The 19,221-nt window shown below is 38.7% G+C and overlaps 1 protein-coding gene across 2 annotated transcripts in view; it reads right to left on the bottom strand.

Moving 5' to 3' along the window:
- The window catches only part of SNX27 (sorting nexin family member 27), an 80,405-nt gene that overhangs the window by 35,433 nt on the left and 25,751 nt on the right, over positions 1-19,221 (bottom strand). For both annotated transcript variants that reach the window (XM_027533544.1, XM_027533549.1), the window contains exon 2: positions 18,309-18,540. In XM_027533544.1, the coding sequence (XP_027389345.1) occupies positions 18,309-18,540 (232 nt within the window). The remainder of the gene's footprint in view (positions 1-18,308; positions 18,541-19,221) is intronic.

The raw sequence follows: 19,221 nt of genomic DNA on the forward strand, positions 1-19,221 counted from the left end.
GTTCATAACACAGTCTCATTTTGATGAACTCTGTTTGGATATTTAATTCAGATATTTTTATCTTTTAAAATTTATTTAATTGATTTTTTTTTTTTTTGCCATTCCACACTGCATGTGGGATCTTCACCAACCAGGGATTGAACTCACACCTCCTGCAGTGGAAGCACAGAGTGTCTTAATCATTGGACCACCAGGGAAATCCCAATTTAGTTATGTTTAATGTGAGAGTTGGACTGTGAAGAAAGCTGAGTGCTGAAGAACTGACGCTTTTGAACTGTGGTGTTGGAGAAGACTCTTGAAAGTCCCTTGGACTGCAAGGAGATCCAACCAGTCCATCCTAAAGGAGATCAGTCCTGGGTGTTCATTGGAAGGACTGATGCTGAAGCTGAAACTCCAATACTTTGGCCACCTCATGCCAAGAATTGACTCACTGGAAAAGACCCTGATACTGGGAGGGATTGGGGGCAGGAGGAGATGGGGACGACAGAGGATGAGATGACTGGATGGCATCACCGACTCGATGGACATGAGTTTGAGTGAATTCCGGGAGTTGGTGATGGACAGGGAGGCCTGGCATGCTGTGATTCATGGGGTAGCAAAAAGTCGGACACGACTGAGTGACTGAACTGAACTGAACTGAACACTGTAAAAAATAAACTAAAAACTAAGGCCTTGACAAAAACATCCCTAACCACATAGTCTCTGCCTCCTTCACCCCATCTCCCTGTTTCTCTCTCAAAATTATTAGGCTCAACCATGTTTCATTATTCCTGTTTTTCTTTTCATAGTTTATTCCTACGTTTACATGTACTCTTTACATTTTTATTTTTTATGTTCATTTTTTGGCTGCCCTGGGTCTTTGTTGCTGTGTGCAGCTTTTCTCTAGCTGTGGGAAGGTGGGGCTACTCTCTAGATGTGGTGTGTGGGTTTCTCACTGCAGCAGCTTCTCCTGTTGCACAGCACAGGCTCTAGAGCACATGGGCTTCAGCAGTTGTGACACGTGGGCTCAGCAGTTGTGGTGCATGGGTTTAGCTGCCTCAAGGTACATGGAATCTTCCCAGACTAGGGATCAAACCTGTGTCCTCTGCATTGGCAGGCAGATTCTTAACCACTGGACCATCAAGAAAGTCCTTATTTTAATTTTTGAAGGATATTTCAGTTTTATTAAAAGTCTATCATGCAGAATAAGACTTTTTGGCACTTATTTTTTCACATAGTCTCATCCACAATGCTATATATCTTTGTGGTTTATTCTACTGTACATAACACTTTGTTGTTTTACATTTTTTAAAAAATCTGTTCTGTTGACATACATTTAGGTTGTTTCTGGGTTTTAATATTTCTTGGTTTTAGCCATTATGAACAATGCTACTGTGAACATTGGTGCATGTGCTGCCTGTAGTATATACAGTAATATAAGAGATTCTCCTGGATATACTCTATGTGAGGAACTTCAGAATTATAAGGTATGTGAACATTCAACCTAAGGAGACAATGCCAACTTATAAGCTAAAGCAGTTACATAAATTTATGCTCCTTACACTCCTTTTCAGTAATAATATAAAAAGATCCTCTTAATTTTTGCAAATGGAATGGGTATGAAAAGATTTCTTGCTCTGGTCCTAATTTACAGTTCCAAGATTATTAATGATGCTGATTATCGTCTCTCCATATATATTTATTGGCCAGCTGCCCAGGGATCAAGGCTCACCCACCAATGGGCCAATATCAACTGTGGAAAACCCCAGACCCCTCAGCCAGCTGAGTCAGGAACTGGCCCCACTCACCAGCAGTCTGACATCTGACCCAGAACCCTCCCAGGACACGGCCCCACCCACCAGTGGCTGATAGCTTCTGCACTAGGCCAGGCTTGGCAACCAACCCAATCAGGAGTCAGCCATGCCTACCAATGTGCCTCAAGCAGTCAGCCTGCCACAACAGAAGGGCTCATGCAGCCCATATAGATGGCACCCCTAAAGCATAAAGGTCTGGAGACCAGAAGCAAGTATGCTGCTGGCCCACAGGTATTTCCTACTTACGGCCACTTCTCCATGATAAGGAAACATACCAACCTACCAAATACATAGAAATAAAAACACAGAACTGGCAAAATGAGGCTACAGAGGAATATGTTCCAAACAAAGGAATAAGACAAAACCCCAGAAGAAGAACTAAGTGAAATAGAGATAAGCAATTTATGCAACAAAGATTTCAAGGTAATGACCATAAAAATGTTCAAAGAACTTTGGAGAAGACTAGATGAACACAGTGAGAAGTCAGAATTTTTCTAACAGAGAGTTAGAAAATATAAAGTAGACCCAAACAGATGAAAAATACAGTAACTAAAATAAAAAATACACTAGAAGGATTCAATAACAGATTAGATGATACAGAGGAATGAATCAGAAAACTAGAAGACAGAGTAAAGAAAATAACTCAAACTGAACAGAAAAAAGGAAAAATAATTTTTAAAAATGAGACCTTTAGGACAACATCAAGCATATAACATTCATTTAACAGGGGTCCCAGAAGGAGAAAAGAAATAAAAGGTGCTGAGAGCTTATTTGAAGATGTAGTAACTAAAAACTTTCCTAACTTAGAAAAGAAAGCAGACATCCAGATCTGGGAAGCACAGTGAGTCCCAAACAAACCAACCCAAAGAGGACCACACCAAGACACACTGTCATTAAAACAGCAAAAATTAAAGATTAAGAAAGAATATTAAAAGCAACAAAGGAAAAGCAACTAGTTATGCACAAGGGAACTAACTCCCATAAGGCTATCAGTCAACTTTTCAGCAGAAACCGCAGACCAGTAGGGAGTGACACAGTATACTGTAATGATGAAAGGAAAAAAGCCACAACCAAGAATACTCTACCTGGAAAGGATATTATTCAGATTTGAAGGAGAAAATCAAAAAAGGTTTACAGACAAGCAAAAGCTAAAAGAGTTTAGCCCTATGAAACCAACTTTACAAGAAATGCTAAAGGGACTTCTCTATGCAAAAAAGGCCACAACTAGAAATAAGAAATTAGGAAAGGAAAAGACAAACATACAGTAAAGGCAGTTAGTTGATCAGTCAGTTATAAAGCTAGAAGGGAGGTTAAAAGACAAAAGTATCAAAATCACCAATATCACAATAAGCAGTTAAGAGATATACACATCAAAAAAGGATGTAAAATATGATGTTAAAAACAATAAACATGGTGAGGAGTAAAAACACAGGATTGTTAAAATGCATTCAAAATTAAGGGATCAGAAACTTAATCGAGTGACAGACTGCTATATATAAACTTCATGGTAATCACAAACCAAACGTCTACACAAGATATACACACAAAGAAGAGAAAGGAATCCAAACAGAACGCTAAAGACGTGGTAAAAAGCAAAAGACAAAGAAAAGAACAAAAAAGGGCCATAAAAACAACCCCCAAACAATTAATAAAACAACAATAAGTACAAATCTATCCAATTACTTTAAATATAAGTCGACTAGGTATTCCAATCAAAGACACAGAGCTGCTGAATGGATATACAAACAAGAACCATATATATGCTGCCTAAGAGAAACTCACTTCAGATCTAAAGACACACAGGCAGAAAAGGAGGGAATGGAAAAAGGTATGCCATATGAATGAAATGTAAAGAAAGCCAGGGTAACAATACTTATATCAAACCAAATACACTTTAAAACAAGGTCTGTAATAAGAGATAAAGCAGAAAATTACATAACAATCAATGAATCAATCCAGTAAGATGTAACAATTGTAAATATGTATGTACCCAACACGCTGTTGCTGCTGTGTTAGTCGCTCAGTCATGTCCGACTCTTTGACACCTCATGGACTATAGCCCGCCAGGCTCCTCTGTCCATGGAATTCTCCAAGCAAGAATACTGGAGTGGGTTGCTATTCCCTTCTCCAGGGGATCTTCACAACCCAGGGATCAAACCCAGGTCTTCTGCATTGCAGGCAGATTCTTTACCATCTGAGCCACCAGGGAAGCCCATGCACCCAACATAGGAGCACCTAAATACATAAAGCAAATATTAATAAATATAAAGGGGGACAAACTGACAGTAACACAATGACAGTACAGGACTTTAACACCACACCTACATCAATGGAGAGATAATCCAAAGAGAAAATCAATAATGAGGGATAGTCCCAGCATTCCAGTGGTTAAGACTCTGCACTGCCAATGCAGGAGTTGTGGGTTCAATCTCTGGGGGCGGGGGGGGGGGCCGGCGGGGAACTAAGACCCACATGCCAAGTGCTATGGCGAAAAAAAAAAGAAGAAAATCAATAATTAACACTAGCCTTAAATGACACATCAGACCAAATGGACTTAACCAGATGGACAACTATATATATATATATAGTTGCTGTTGTTGCTATTCAGTCACTCAGTTGTGTCCGACTCTTTGCAACCCCATGGACTGTAGCACGCCAGCCTTCCCTGTCCTTCACCATCTCCTGGAGTTTGCTCAAACTCATATTCATTAAGTTGGTGATGCCATCCAACCATCTCATCCTCTGTTACCCGCTTCTCCTCCTGCCTTCAGTCTTTCCCAGGATCAGGGTCTTTTCCAGTGAGTCAGCTCTTCCCATCAGGTGGCCAAAGGATTGGAGCTTTAGCTTTAGCATCAGTCCTTCCAATGAATATTCAGGACTGATTTCCTTTAGGATTGACTGGTTTGATCTTCTTGCAGTCCAGGGGACTCTCAAGAGTCCTTTCCAGCACCACAGTTTGAAAGCATCAGTTCTTCAGCACTCAGCTTATTTTACTGTCCAGTTCTCACATCCATCCATGACTACTGGAAAAACCATAGCTTTGACTAGATGGACCTTTGTAGGCAAAGTAATGTCTCTGCTTTTTAATATGCTGTCTAGGTTTATCATTCCCTTTCTTCCAAGGAACAAGTGTCCTTTAATTTCATGACTGCAGTCACCATCCACAGAGATTCTGGAGCTCAAGAAAATAAAGTCTGTCACTGTTTCCACTGCTTCCCCATCTATTTGCCATGAAGTGATGGGACCGGATGCCATGACTTTCATTTTTTGAATGCTGAGTTTTAAGACAACTTTTCACTCTCCTCTTTCACTTTCATCAACAGGCTCTTTAGATCTTCTTTGCTTTCAGCCATAAGGGTGGTGTCATCTGCATACTTGATATTTCTTCCCACAATCTTGATTCCAACTTGTGTTTCATCCAGCATGGCATTTCACATGATATACTCTGCATATAAGTTGAATAAGCAGGGTGACAATATACAGCCCTGTCATATTCCATTCCCAATTTTGAACCAGTCCGTTGTTCCATGTCCAGTTGTAACTGTTGCCTCTTGACCTGCATACAGGTTTCTCAGAAGGCAGGTCAGGTGGTCTGGTATTCCCATCTCTTTAAGAATTTTCCAGTTTGTTGTGATCTACACAGTCAAAGGCTTCAGCATAGTTAATGAAGCAGAAGTAATCGCTTTTCTGGAATTCTCTAGCTTTGTCTATGATTCAACAGATGTCAGCAATTAGATCTCTGGTTCCTCTGCCTTTTCCAAATCCAGCTTGTAAGTCTGGAAGTTCTAGGTTCACATACTGTTGAAGCCTAGCTTGAAGGATTCTGAGCAGTACTTTGCTAGCATGTATAACATCCCACCCAAAAGAAGCAAATTATTCATTCTTTTCAAGTGCACATAGAACAGTCTCCAGAACAGATCACATACTAGACTACAAAACAAGTCTCATGAAATTTAAGATTGAAACCATATCAAACATCTTTTCTGACCACAATGCTATGAGACTAGAAATGAATTACAGAAAAAAACTGCAAAAACCACAAACACATGGAAGCTAAACAATATGCTACTCAACAAAAACAATGGGTGAAGAAATCGAAGAGGAAATTTAAAAATACATGGAGACAAATGAAAACACAATGATCCAAAACCTATGCAAACAACAAAAGCAGTTCTAAGAGATGTTTATAACAATATAAGTCTACTTCAGGAAACAAGAAAAATCTCAAATAAACAAGCTAAACTTACACGTAAAGTAACTAGAAAAAAACACAAGCAAAACCTAAAGTTAGTAGAAGGAAAGAGACCATAAAGATCAGACCAGAAATAAATGAAAGAGACTAAATAACAACAGAATAATAAAAAAGACTGATGAAACTAAGAGCTGATTCCTTGGCATGACATTTTTAATGTACTGAAAGAAAAAAAATCATCATCCCTGAATTTTATGCCTTTCAAATATAAGGGTGAAATAAAGACTTCTTCAGATCAACAAAAGCTAAGAGAAATCACTGCCAGCAGATCTACACTACAAGAATATTAATGGAATTTCTTCAGGCAGAAGGAATATGATACCAGATGGAAACTGAAACTACAATTATACAAAGGAATGAAAAACACAAGAAATGGAAATATGTGCTTAAATATAAAGAAACTCTTCTCATTTTCAATCTCTTTAATTACTTAAAGCAAAGACAACAACAAAATCTCATAAAATTTATCATACATATAGAAGAAAAATGTATAACAACAGCACAAAGGATAAAAGGTAGAAATGAAATATATCATTAGTAAATTCTTACACTGAGAAGCAATAATGTATTAAAGATACTATTTATAAAGATGCATACTGTAAACCTAGAACAACCACTAACAAAATGAAACAAATTATATAGAGATAACATGGTATCATTAAAAATATTCTATTAATTGAAAAGAGCAAGAAAGGAGGAATAAAGAGCAGATGAGATACAGATAACAAAGAATAAGATGGCAGACTTAATTTTAACTATATCAATAATTATACTAAGGTAGCAGACTACGCACTGTAAATAAAAGACCAAGATTTCCAGACTGCATAAAAAAGCAAGACACAATTATATGCTATCTACAATAAACTCATTTCAAATATAATTATACAGATAGGTTAAAAAGGACGGAAGAGATATCCAATGAAAACAATAATCAAAAGAAGGCTGAAATGACTATTAGTGGCTATATGTTAACATTAGAGCAGGACTTCAGAACAAAGAACATTACAAGAGAGAATGTTTAAGGGATCAATTCATCAAAACAACATAATAGCTTCATTACACATAAAAAATGGGTAGAACTGAAGATTATGCTTCAGGTAAACTCACTATAGACCAACCCTCACAGTGAACAACCACAAACTCTGGAAAAAAATACAAAAACCAATTACTTGAGGATTCTGAATAGTACCCTAAAATTGTAGATAGGAGTCAAAACATAAAGCAACTGACAAAAAGCTGGGGAGTTTCCTACTTTTGGGAGTTTTGCTTTCATAGTAGACCTCAGTCAAAGAGTAGCATAACTTAAGCAACTAAAACTCCAATAGACCTCTTTCTGGCTGGAGGAAAGAGAGACAGGTTCTGGGCAATCACAGATGCCACCAAAATGAGTGGGGAATCCCGAAGGAGAGAGAATCAGAGAAAGAGATGCCTTAACTCTGTGAACAAACATCACATACACCTCAGGCTGATTCCTCCCTAAATGATATACACATCAGACAGACTCAAAAGCAGCACAGCAAAAGCTTAAAGAACTGTACTGAGACTTGTACAACTCACAGAAGCTGACACAGCTTACTCAGTTAACTGCCAGGTAAAATAAACACATCAACATTCCTCAGAAGAATATCACAGAATCCAGAGCCTACACAATTGTAACATTCATAATAACCAGGACACAGTCCAAAATTACTCACTATACAAAGAACTCAGAAGATATGAGCCATTCTCAAGGAAAACAAACACACTAAACAGAGGACAAACTCAAAACGACATAAATATTAAAATGTTCAGACATATACTCAATGAATACAAAAATAAGAACACACATATATGTTCAACTGATTTTCAACAATAATGTCAAGACGTTTCAATGGGGAAAGAATGGTCTTTTCAACACAACTGCTGAAACAAGATGTCCACATGACGGGGGTTGGGGGAGAATAACCTTGACCCCTAGATTATACATATAAAACAGTCAACTCAAAATGGACCACAGACCTAAACATAAGAATAAAACTGGGATTTCTCTGGCAGTCCAGTGGTTAAAACTCCACACTTCTAATACAAGGGGTGTGGGTTTGATCCCTGGTCAGGGAACTAAGATCCTGCATTCAAGCACAGAGCAGCCAAAAAAAAAACACAACAAATAAGAAAACCAGGATCCAGCCACTTTGGAAAACAATGTGGCATTTCCTCAAAAAGTTCATCATAAAAGTTATTATATAACCCAGCGATTCTACATACTCTTGAGTATTTCTTTCCAAGAGAAATGAAAACAGGTATCCACACAAAAACTTGTATACACATGCTCAATCCAGCATTATACATAAGAAGCAAAAAGTAGAAAAAACCCAAATGTCCATCAACTGAAGAACAGATAAGTTAAGTGTGGTATATTCATAAAATGGAATGCCATTTGGTTGATACATGCTACAACATGGATAAACTTTGAAAACACATATGGCTCCATTTATATGAAACATCCAGAATGGGCAAATCTACAGAAATGCAAGGTAGATGCCTACGACCAGAGGGCATAGGAGGTTTGAAGAATGAAGGCTAAAGGATACAAAGTTTCTTTTTGAGAGGATGAAAATGTTCTAAAATTGTGGTGATAGTTGCACAATGCTGAGCATACCGAGAACGACTGAACTGTATACTTTAAATGGGTGACTTTATGATATGTGACTCAAACCTCAAAATAAAGTTATTGCAAAAACAGAAAGGTAAAACTATAAAACTTTCTTAAGAAAATATAAAATATTTGCATCCTTGGGGCAGGCAGATTTCTTAGAATACAAAAAAGTAACATCCATAACAGAAAGAAATTGACAAACCAGACTTCATCAAACTTTATAGCTTTTTTTTTTTTCCAAAGGCAGCTAAAAATAAAATAAAAAGGCAAGCCACAGACTGGGAAAAATATTTTACAAGGCATCTATCTGATAGAAGACATATACAGAATACATAAAGAACTCTTACACAAAATAACAAGACAAACAGCCCAATTTTTTAAATGGGCAAGAGTAGAACAGCTACCTCAACAATGAAGATATAAAAAAAGCCAGTAAGCACATGAAAATGCACTCACCATGAGTCACTAGGCAAATGCAAATTAAAATCAGAGAGAGCTACCATTATATTCAGAATGACCAGAATTTAAAACCTGAAAATACCAAGTGTTCAAGAGGTTATGGAGCAACTGGAACACTCCACTACAGATGAGAATACAAAAATAGTACAGCCTCTTTGAAAAACAGTTTATAAGGTTACTTACACTTAGCATTTGATCCTGCAATTGCATTTCTAGCTATGTATATACTCAAGGGAAATGAAAACATAACTCTACATAAAAACTTGTACGTTAATGTTATTTCACGGCAGCTTCAGTAATAACAGCCCAAACTGGAAACAACACAAATGGGCAACAACAAGTGGATGGATAAATAAATTGTAATAAATCCATCCAATGGAATACTATCAGTAAAGGCAATAATCTATTGATCTATGCAACCACACGCATCAATCTTAGAAGAACTACACTAAGCGAACAAACCTAGACATGAAAGATTATAGACGGTATGGTTTCACTTATTTTCAGTTCAGTTTAGTTCAGTTGCTCAGTCGTGTCCGACTCTTTGCGACCCCAGGAACCGCAGCACGCCAGGCCTCCCTGTCCATCACCAACTCCTGGAGTTCACCCAAACCCGTGTCCATTGTGTCAGTGATGCCATCCAACCATCTCATCCTCTGTCGTCCCCTTCTCCTCCTGCCCTCAACCTTTCCCAGCATCAGGGTCTTTTCAAATGAGTCAGCTCTCTGCATCAGGTGGCCAAAGGACTGGAGTTTCAACTTCAACACCAGTCCCTCCAATGAACACCCAGGACTGATCTCCTTTACGATGGACTTGTTAGATCTCCTTGCAGTTCAAGGGACTCTCAAGAGTCTTCTCCAACACCACAGTTCAAAAGCATCAATTCTTCTGCACTCAGCTTTATTTATAGTCCAACTCTCACATCCATACATGACTAATGGAAAAACCACAGCCTTGAATAGATGGACCTTTGTTGGCAAAGTAATGCTCTGCTTTTTAATATGCTGTCTAGTCAGTCATAACTTTCCTGCCAAAGAGCAAGCGTCTTTTAATTTCATGGCTGCAATCACCATCCACAGTGATTCTGGAGCCCAGAAAAATAAAGTCAGCCACTATTTCCACTGTTTCCCCATCTATTTCCCATGAAGTGATGGGAGCAGATGCCATGATCTTAGTTTTCTGAATGTTGAGCTTTAAGGCAACTTTTTCACTCTCTTCTTTCACTTCCATCAAAAGGCTCTTTAATTCTTCACTTTCTGCCATAAGAGTGGTGTCATCTGGGTATATGAGGTTGTTGATATTTCTCCCAGCAATCTTGATTCCAGTTTGTGCTTCCTCCAGCCCAGTGTTTCTCATGATGTACTCTGCGTATCACAGTAATCCAAGTCTATGCCCCAAAGAGTAATGCTGAAGAAGCTGAAGTTGAACGGTTCTATGAAGACCTACAAGACCCGCTAGAACTAACACCCAAAAAAGATGTCCTTTTCATTATAGGGGACTGGAATGCAAAAGTAAGAAGTCAAGAAATACCTGGAGTAACAGGCAAATCTGGGCTTGGAGTACAGAATGAAGCAGGGCAAAGGCTAATACAGTTCTGCCAAGAGAATGTACTGGTCATAGCAAACACTCTCTTCCAACAACACAGGAGAAGACGCTACACCTGGACATCACCAGATGGTCAACACTGAAATCAGATTGATTATATCCTTTGCAGCCAAAGATGGAGAAGCTCTATACAGTCAGCAAAAACAAGACCAGGAGCTGACTGTGGCTCAGACCATGAACTCCTTATTGCCAAATTTAGACTTAAATTGAAGAAAGTGGGGAAAACCACTAGACCATTCAGGTATGACCTAAATCAAATCCCTTACGACTATACAGTGGAAGTGAAAAATAGATTTAAGGGACCAGATCTGATAGACAGAGTGCCTGATGAACTATGGACAGAGGTTCGTGACATCGTACAGGAGACAGGGAGCAAGATCATCCCCAGGAAAAAGAAATGCAAAACAGCAAAATGGCTGTCTGAGGAGGCCTTAAATAGCTGTGAAAAGAAGAGAAGCGAAAAGCAAAGGAGAAAAGGAAAGATAAAGCATCTGAATGCAGAGTTCCAACGAATAACAAGAAGAGATAAGAAAGCCTTGCTCAGCGATCAATGCAAAGAAATAAGAGGACACAATAGAATGGGAAAGACTAGCGATCTCTTCAAGAAAATTAGAGATACCCAGGGAACATTTCATGCAAAGATGGGCTCGATAAAGGACAGAAATGGTATGGACCTAACAGAAGCAGAAGATATTAAGAACAGGTGGCAAGAATACACAGATGAACAGTACAAAAAAGATCTTCACAACCCAGATAATCAGGAAGGTGTGATCACTCACACTCACCTAGAGCCGGACATCCTGGAATGTGAAGTCAAGTGGGCCTTAGGAAGCATCACTATGAACAAAGCTAGTGGAGGTGATGGAATTCCAGTTGAGCTATTTCAAATCGTGAAAGATGATGCTGCGAAAGTGCTGCACTCAATATGCCAGCAAATTTGGAAAACTCAGCAGTGGCCACAGGACTGGAAAAGGTCAGTTTTCATTCCAATCCCAAAGAAAGGCAATGCCAAAGAATGCTCAAACTACCGCACAATTGCACTCATCTCACACGCTAGCAAAGTAATGCTCAAAATTCTCCAAGCCAGGCTTCAGCAATATGTGAACCATGAACTTCCTGATGTTCAAGCTGGTTTTAGAAACGGCAGAGGAACCAGAGATCAAATTGCCAACATCCGCTGGATCATGGAAAAAGCAAGAGAGTTCCAGAAAAACATCTATTTCTGCTTTATTGACTATGCCAAAGCCTTTGACTGTGTGGATCACAATAAACTGTGGAAAATTCTGAAAGAGATGGGAATACCAGACCACCTGACCTGCCTTTTGAGAAACCTGTATACAGGGAAAAAGCAAGAGAGTTCCAGAAAAACATCTATTTCTGCTTTACTGACTATGCCAAAGCCTTTGACTGTGTGGATCACAATAAACTGTGGAAAATTCTGAAAGAGATGGGAATACCAGACCACCTGACCTGCCTCTTGAGAAACCTGTATACAGGTCAGGAAGCAACAATTAGAACTGGACATGGAAAAAAAAAAAAAGAACTGGACTGGTTCCAAATAGGAAAAGGAGTACATCAAGGCTGTATATTGTCACCCTGCTTATTCATTTAGTTTACATTCAAGAAAAGACAAAATACAGTGACAGAAAGGTGATCAGTGGTTGATGAAAGCAGTGGAAGGAGTGAAGATGACCGCAAAGGGGTGTGAGGCAACTTCCTGGGACAACGAAAATGTTCTATATTGACTGTGGTGATTATAAAACTATGTACATTAATTAAAACTCACGAAACTGGACATTTAACAGTGATGAATGTTAATCCAAGAATATTATGCTTAATGAAGTTTATTTTTAAAAAAGGACAATTAGTAGTTTCATTCCTTTTCTAAGTCTACAGAGGTTCTCAAAGTCTTAGGCAATTCCCCAAAGGTGCCAACATCCAATGTGATCCATTTTTAGAACCTGACCTTGATTTCTACTTCTTACATGTCTTATGATTAAAAGTACCTCTATGAAGGATCGTAAGAGACTACTACGAGCAACTATGTGCCCATAAAATGGACAACCTAGAAGAAATGGACAAATTCTTAGACTAGTACAATCTCCCAAGACTGAACAGGGAAGAAATAGAAAATATGAACAGACCAATTACCAGTACCAAAATTAAATTAGGAATTTAAAAACTCCCAACAAACAAAAGTCCAAGACCAGATGGCTTAGAAGGTGAATTCTACCAAACATTTAGAGAGGAGTTAACAGCTATCCTTCTGAAACCATTCTGAAAAATTGCAGGGGAAGGAACACATCTGAACTCACTCTATGAGGCCACTATCACCCTGATACTAAAACCAAAAAAGATGTTACACACACACACACAAAATTACAGGCAGATATAAAAATCCTCAACAAAATACTAGCAAACCGACTCCAACGATACATTAAAAGGATCATAAGCCATGACCAAGTGGGATTCATTCCAGGGATGCAAGGATTTTTCAATATTCACAAATCAATCAATGTGATATACCACATTAACAAACTGAAGAATAAAAACCACAGAAAAAGCTTCTGATAAAATTCAACACCCGTTTATGATAAAAACTCTTCAGAAAGTGGGCACAGACAGAACATACTTCTACATAATAAAACCATATATCACAAATCCACAGCTAACATCATACTCAACAGTGAAAGGCTGAAAGAAAGTATTTCCTATAAGATCAGGAATAAGACAAGGATACCCATTCCTGTCACTTTTATTCAACAGTTTTAGAAGCCCTAGCCAAAAGCAATCAGAGACAAAAAGAAAAGGAATTCAAACTGGAGAAGAAGTATTCAGTTCGCTCGCTCAGTCATTTCCAACTCTTTGCGACCCCACAGACTGCAGCACACCAGACTTCCCTGTCCATCACCAACTCCGGGAGCTTACTCAAACTCATTTCCATTGAGTCAGTGATGCCATCCAACCATCTCATCCTCTGTCGCCCCCTTCTCCTCCCGCCTTCAATCTTTCCTAGCATCAGGGTCTTTTCCAATGAGTCAGTCCTTCACATCAGGTGGCCAAAGGATTGGAGTTTCAACATCAGTCCTTCCAATGAATATACAGGACTAATTTCCTTTTCGACTGACTGGTTTGATCTCCTTGCAGCCCAAGAGAATCTCAAGAGTCTACTCCAACACCACAGTTCAAAAGCATCAATTCTTCAGCACTCAGCTTTCTTTATAGTCCAACTCTCACATCCATACATGACTGCTGGAAAAACCATAGCTTTGACTAGACAGACCTTTGTTGGTTAAGTAATATCTCTGCTTTTTAATATGCTGTCTAGGTTGGTCATAGCTTTTCTTCCAAGGAGCAAGCATCTTTTAATTTCATGGCTGCAGTCACCATCTGCAGTGATTTAGGAGCCCAACAAAATAAAGTCTGTCATTGTTTCCATTGTTTCCCCATCTATTTGCCATGAAGTGATGGGACCGGATGCCATGATCTTAGTTTTCTGAATGGTGAGTTTTAAACCAACTTTTTCACTCTCCTCTTTCATTTTTATCAAGAGGCTCTTTAGTCCTTTGCTTTCTGCCATAAGGGTAATGTCATCTGCATATCTGAGGTTATTGATATTTCTCCCGGGAATCGTGACTCCAGCTTGTGCTTCATCCAGCCCAGCATTTCACATGAGGTACTCTGCATATAAGTTAAATAAGCAGAGTGACAATATACAGGTTTGCCATATTCCTTTCCTGATTTGGAACCAGTCTATTGTTCTATGTCCAGTTCTAACTGTTGCTTCTTGACCTGTAAACAGATTTCTCAGGAGGCAGGTAAGGAGGTCTGGTATTCCCATCTCTTGAAGAATTTTCCACAGTTTGTTGTGATCCACACAGTGAAAGGCTTTGGTGTAGTCAATAAAGCAGAAGTAGATGTTTTTCTGGAACTCTCTTGTTTTTTCGATGATCCACTGGATGCTGGCAATTTGATCTCTGGTTCCTCTGCCTTTTCTAAATCCAGCTTGAACACCTGGAAGTTCACGGTTCACGTATTGTTGAAGCCTGGCTTGGAGAATTTTGAGCATTACTTTGCTAGCATATTAGGAAGTATTAGGTTGGTGCAAACATAATTAAGGCTTCAAACTGTGAATTTTAAAGCATTATAACTAGGCTCAAACACATCTTTACTAATCAAAATAGAAACCATTACAATCAACACATTTTTGCCAACGAGAAACGTTTGTTTATTCCTGTAATGTAAAAATCCATGCCTCCCGGTTCAACAAACTCTTGAAAGCCGTTTTCTGCCTCCTGCTGGTTGTGGAAGCATTTTCTGCATAAAAGTTGTTGAGATGCTTGAAGTAGCAGCATTCGGTTGTTGAGAGGTCAGGTGAACACGGTGGATGAGGCAAAACTTCCTAGCCCAATTCATTCAATTTCTGAAGTGTTGGCTGTGCAATGGGCAGTCAGGCATTGTCATGGAGGACAACTGGGCCCTTTCTTTTGACCAACACCAGCTGTTGGCATTGCAGTTTTCAGTGCATCTCATTGATCTGTTGAGCAGACTTTACAGATATAATGGTTTCACTGGGATTCAGAAAGTTGGAGTGGATCAGATGGGCAGCAGACCACCAAACAGTGACCATGACCTTTTTTTTGGTGCAAGTCTGGCTTTGGGAAGTACTTTGGAGCATCTTCACAATCCAACTACAGAGCTGGTTGTCACCTACAGTCATATAAAATCCATTTTTCATCTCAAGTCACAATTCGATTGAGAAATGGTTCACTGTTGTTGCATAGAATAAGAGAAGATGATACTTCAAAATGATTGTTTTGATTTTCAGTCAGCTCATGAGGTACCCATTTATTGAACTTCTTCACCTTTTCAATTTGCTTCAAATGCTGGCTAACTATAGAATGGCCAATGTTGAGTTCTTCAGCAACTTCTCGTGTAGTTGTAAGAGGATCAGCTCTGATGTCACTTTCAGTTGGTCACTGTCGACTTCCAATGGCCAGCCAATACGCTCCTCCTCTTCAAGGCTCTCGCGCCCTGTGAAAACTTGTTGAAGCAACACTGCACTGAAAGTTTATTAGCAGTTTCTGGGCCAAATGTGTCATTGATTTTACAAGTCATCTCTGCTGCTTTATGACCCATTTTGAACTCAAATAAGAAAATCGCTTGAATTTGCTTTTTGTCTAACATCATTTCCATAGTCTGAAATAAATATAAAATACACAGCTAATAATAAGTCATCAGAAAAAAAAATACAGCAAGAAATGCACATTAACATGATGGACAACATGACCACATTTCTTTAAGAATGTATTCCAATATCAAGCAGTAATAGTTCAACAATGAATAACTGCAATTGCTGTTTCATCAACTTAATAGAACTGTCACAGTTTGCAGATGACATGATGCTATACACAGAAAATCCTAAAGATGCTATCAGAAAACTACTAGGGCTCATCAATGAATTAGGTGAAGTTGCTGGATACAAAATTAACACAGAGAAATCTGTTGCATTTCTATACACTAACAATGAAATAATAAATGCTGGAGAGGGTGTGGAGAAAAAGAAACCTTCCTATACCATTCATTAGTGGGAATGTAAATTGGTGCAGCCACTATGGAAAACAGTATGGAGGTTTCTTAAAAAATTAAAAATAGAGTTATTATAGGACTCAGAAATCCCACACCTGGGCATATATCTGAAGAAAACTCTAATTTGAAAAGATACACGCATATCAATGTTCACAGCAGCACTATTCACAACAGCCAAGACACAGAAGCAACCTAAATATCCACTGACAAATGGATAAAAAAGACATAGAACATTTATAGAATGGAATATTATTCAGCCATAAAAAGAATGAAATAATGCTATTAGGGCTTCCCAGGCAGCACTAGTGGTAAAAACCCCGCCTGTCAATGCAGGAGACATAAGAGAAGGAGGTTCAATCCCTGAGTCAGGAAGATCCCCTGGAGGAGGGCATGGCAACCCACTCCAGTGTCCTTGCCTGGGAAATCCCATGGGCAGAGGCGCCTAGCAGGCTATAGTCCATAGAATCACAGAGTCAGACACGACTGAACCAATTTAGCACGCAGTACACATGGATGGACCTACAGATTATCATACTAAACAAAGTAAGTCAGACAGAAAAAACAAATATATGATACCACTTAAATGTGGAAATTTGAAAAAAAATGATACAAATGTATTTATTTACAAAACAGAAACAGGCTCACAGGCACAGAAAACTTAACGGTTACCAAAGGGGATAGTGGGATAGCAGCGGGTGGGGGTGAGGCAGAGATAAATCAGGAGTTTGGGATTAACATATATACACTGCTGCATATAAAATAAACAAGGGCCTACTATACAGGACAGGGAACCAGATTCAGTTATCTTTTAATAACCTATAATGGAAAAGAATCTGACAAATAATAGACAGAGGGTTGGTCAAAAAGTTCATTTGAGTTTTTCCATAAAATGTCGCAGAAAAACCAGAATGAACTTTTGGCCAACCTGATATATATGTATATGTATAATTGAATCACACCTGAAATTAACACAACATTGTAAATTAACTATACTTCAATTTAAAAAACGGTTAAAGACAAAAGGTATATCACCTCTGTAAAACAAAACTCTAAATTTTGTGTGTATGGCTCTGAGAATACATACACCAGCTGACATAAAATTCTAGTAGCTCATTCCTATACAGGGGACAAATCTGTTTCAGAGACTGCAACTTTAAAGAGCTTTAAATACACGTAGTCTGTTTGCCAATACTAACAGAACATAATGTATTTTTCACAAAGATTAGTGAATTTCTCATTGTACCATTACTCCCAGACTCATCAAAGGTAAATAAAGAATACCGCAACCAAGGGAAAAATTAAGTAGATTGGGCGATCACTGCAATTAGGTTTTGAAGAACAAACAAAGGCATTTAAGAAAGGGGCTGGCACATATCATCCAAATTCAAGATGGGCTTTCCTGCATATCTACAACAGCAAGAAATTGGAAATGTATAAAGTAGCCCATGTGAATTGCATTCAGAATATAATGAGGACCTTGGAGAAAACCTGAATTAACCATTCACACAGATATCTCCAAAGAAAATGAAAAAGAACAAGACATGAAAGGGGTATAGGGCACTCGTAGGTTCTAACATGGACAAACTATATTACCCAAATGCTTTAGAAGATACCACACTTTAAAATTAATCTTGCTCTATAGCTCTACAGAGTCAACAGTGAGACACTAGGAGATATGACAACCAATAAAAGAACAAACAAAAAAAACGTACACATGATTACAATAGGCCCGAATGGAAACTTCAAACTGTCTAGAAATACTTAAGCAGAAATAGGACTCTTCTTCATTACTGCAGTTCACCCCTGCAATAAACCAGGGCCAGTGTCCTTTATTTATGTGTAAACCCACATTCCTTGTAGGCAGACTGACCTAGGTTGCAGTCATGTATCCCAGTGCGCTAATATATATCATACATTATAAGATTGGGAGAAACAAAAGCTAAGTGTTTGAGGATCGAGTTGGGCTGACACTCACCACAAATTTCTCACCATTCTGCTCCACATGTTTGTATGTGGGGACCGATATGGGCACTGCTTGCTTTTCTGTGTAATCATAAAATGATTGTCCCAACGAGTCGTCACTGGGATCTAGATTATCTGCCTCATGAGGAGGTACCGATAACACTGTCAAGATCAATTCCTTCTCGCCTGCTCGGATCAGGTCCACCACCTGCTTGTGTGTCGCCCCCTCAACATTCACGCCGTTCCTAAGGGGAAAAAGGGAAAAAGACAATCCCATAAACCAGAAGGGTCCAAACACCTTAGAGCTCCACCCTCCTGCCCCCACTCCAGTGTCATGAAGTATGAACTAGAAAAGAAGAAGGATCAGTTTGGTTCCAGAAAAGCTGTTTATGTTTTTACAAATCATAATGTGAAAAAGTGTGTGTGAACTTAAGGCAGGGGGGAAAAATGGTAACAGCTGAGAAGACCTACTCTTCCCCTATACTAGAACTCCAGCCTTAGGAAAACACACGGGAAGGAAGGGGAAGCTGAAGAGGAAAACAAAGCTTTTAAAGCCAAAGCGTCCAATTTCCTCATCCTAACTAAGCATGTATACAATAAAGTGACTTTAAACAAGCCTGTCATTTGAACTGTTCTGTGTCCTTTATAAACCTCTTGGAACTGGGAATTTCATTAAAAGAAAAATTTTACAAAATGCGCTTCCTTAATTTGTAAAGACTCAAAAAGTGTGACTGACTTAAGATAGTTATCTGGCATTTGTATCTGATTTCTCCCCATATATTCAAGTCAGACAACTTCATTTTTCCTTATATCAAGTTTCATTACCTTGGGAATTAAATGATCATATCTTCATACACACTAGTTTCTTCTATCACTCAGTTTTAAGAAAAGCAAGGAGATAACATCTCTAAAATTTTATTATCTAA

Source organism: Bos indicus x Bos taurus, chromosome 3 (genome assembly GCF_003369695.1).
Source record: "Bos indicus x Bos taurus breed Angus x Brahman F1 hybrid chromosome 3, Bos_hybrid_MaternalHap_v2.0, whole genome shotgun sequence".
Classification (NCBI taxonomy): Eukaryota; Metazoa; Chordata; class Mammalia; order Artiodactyla; family Bovidae; genus Bos; species Bos indicus x Bos taurus.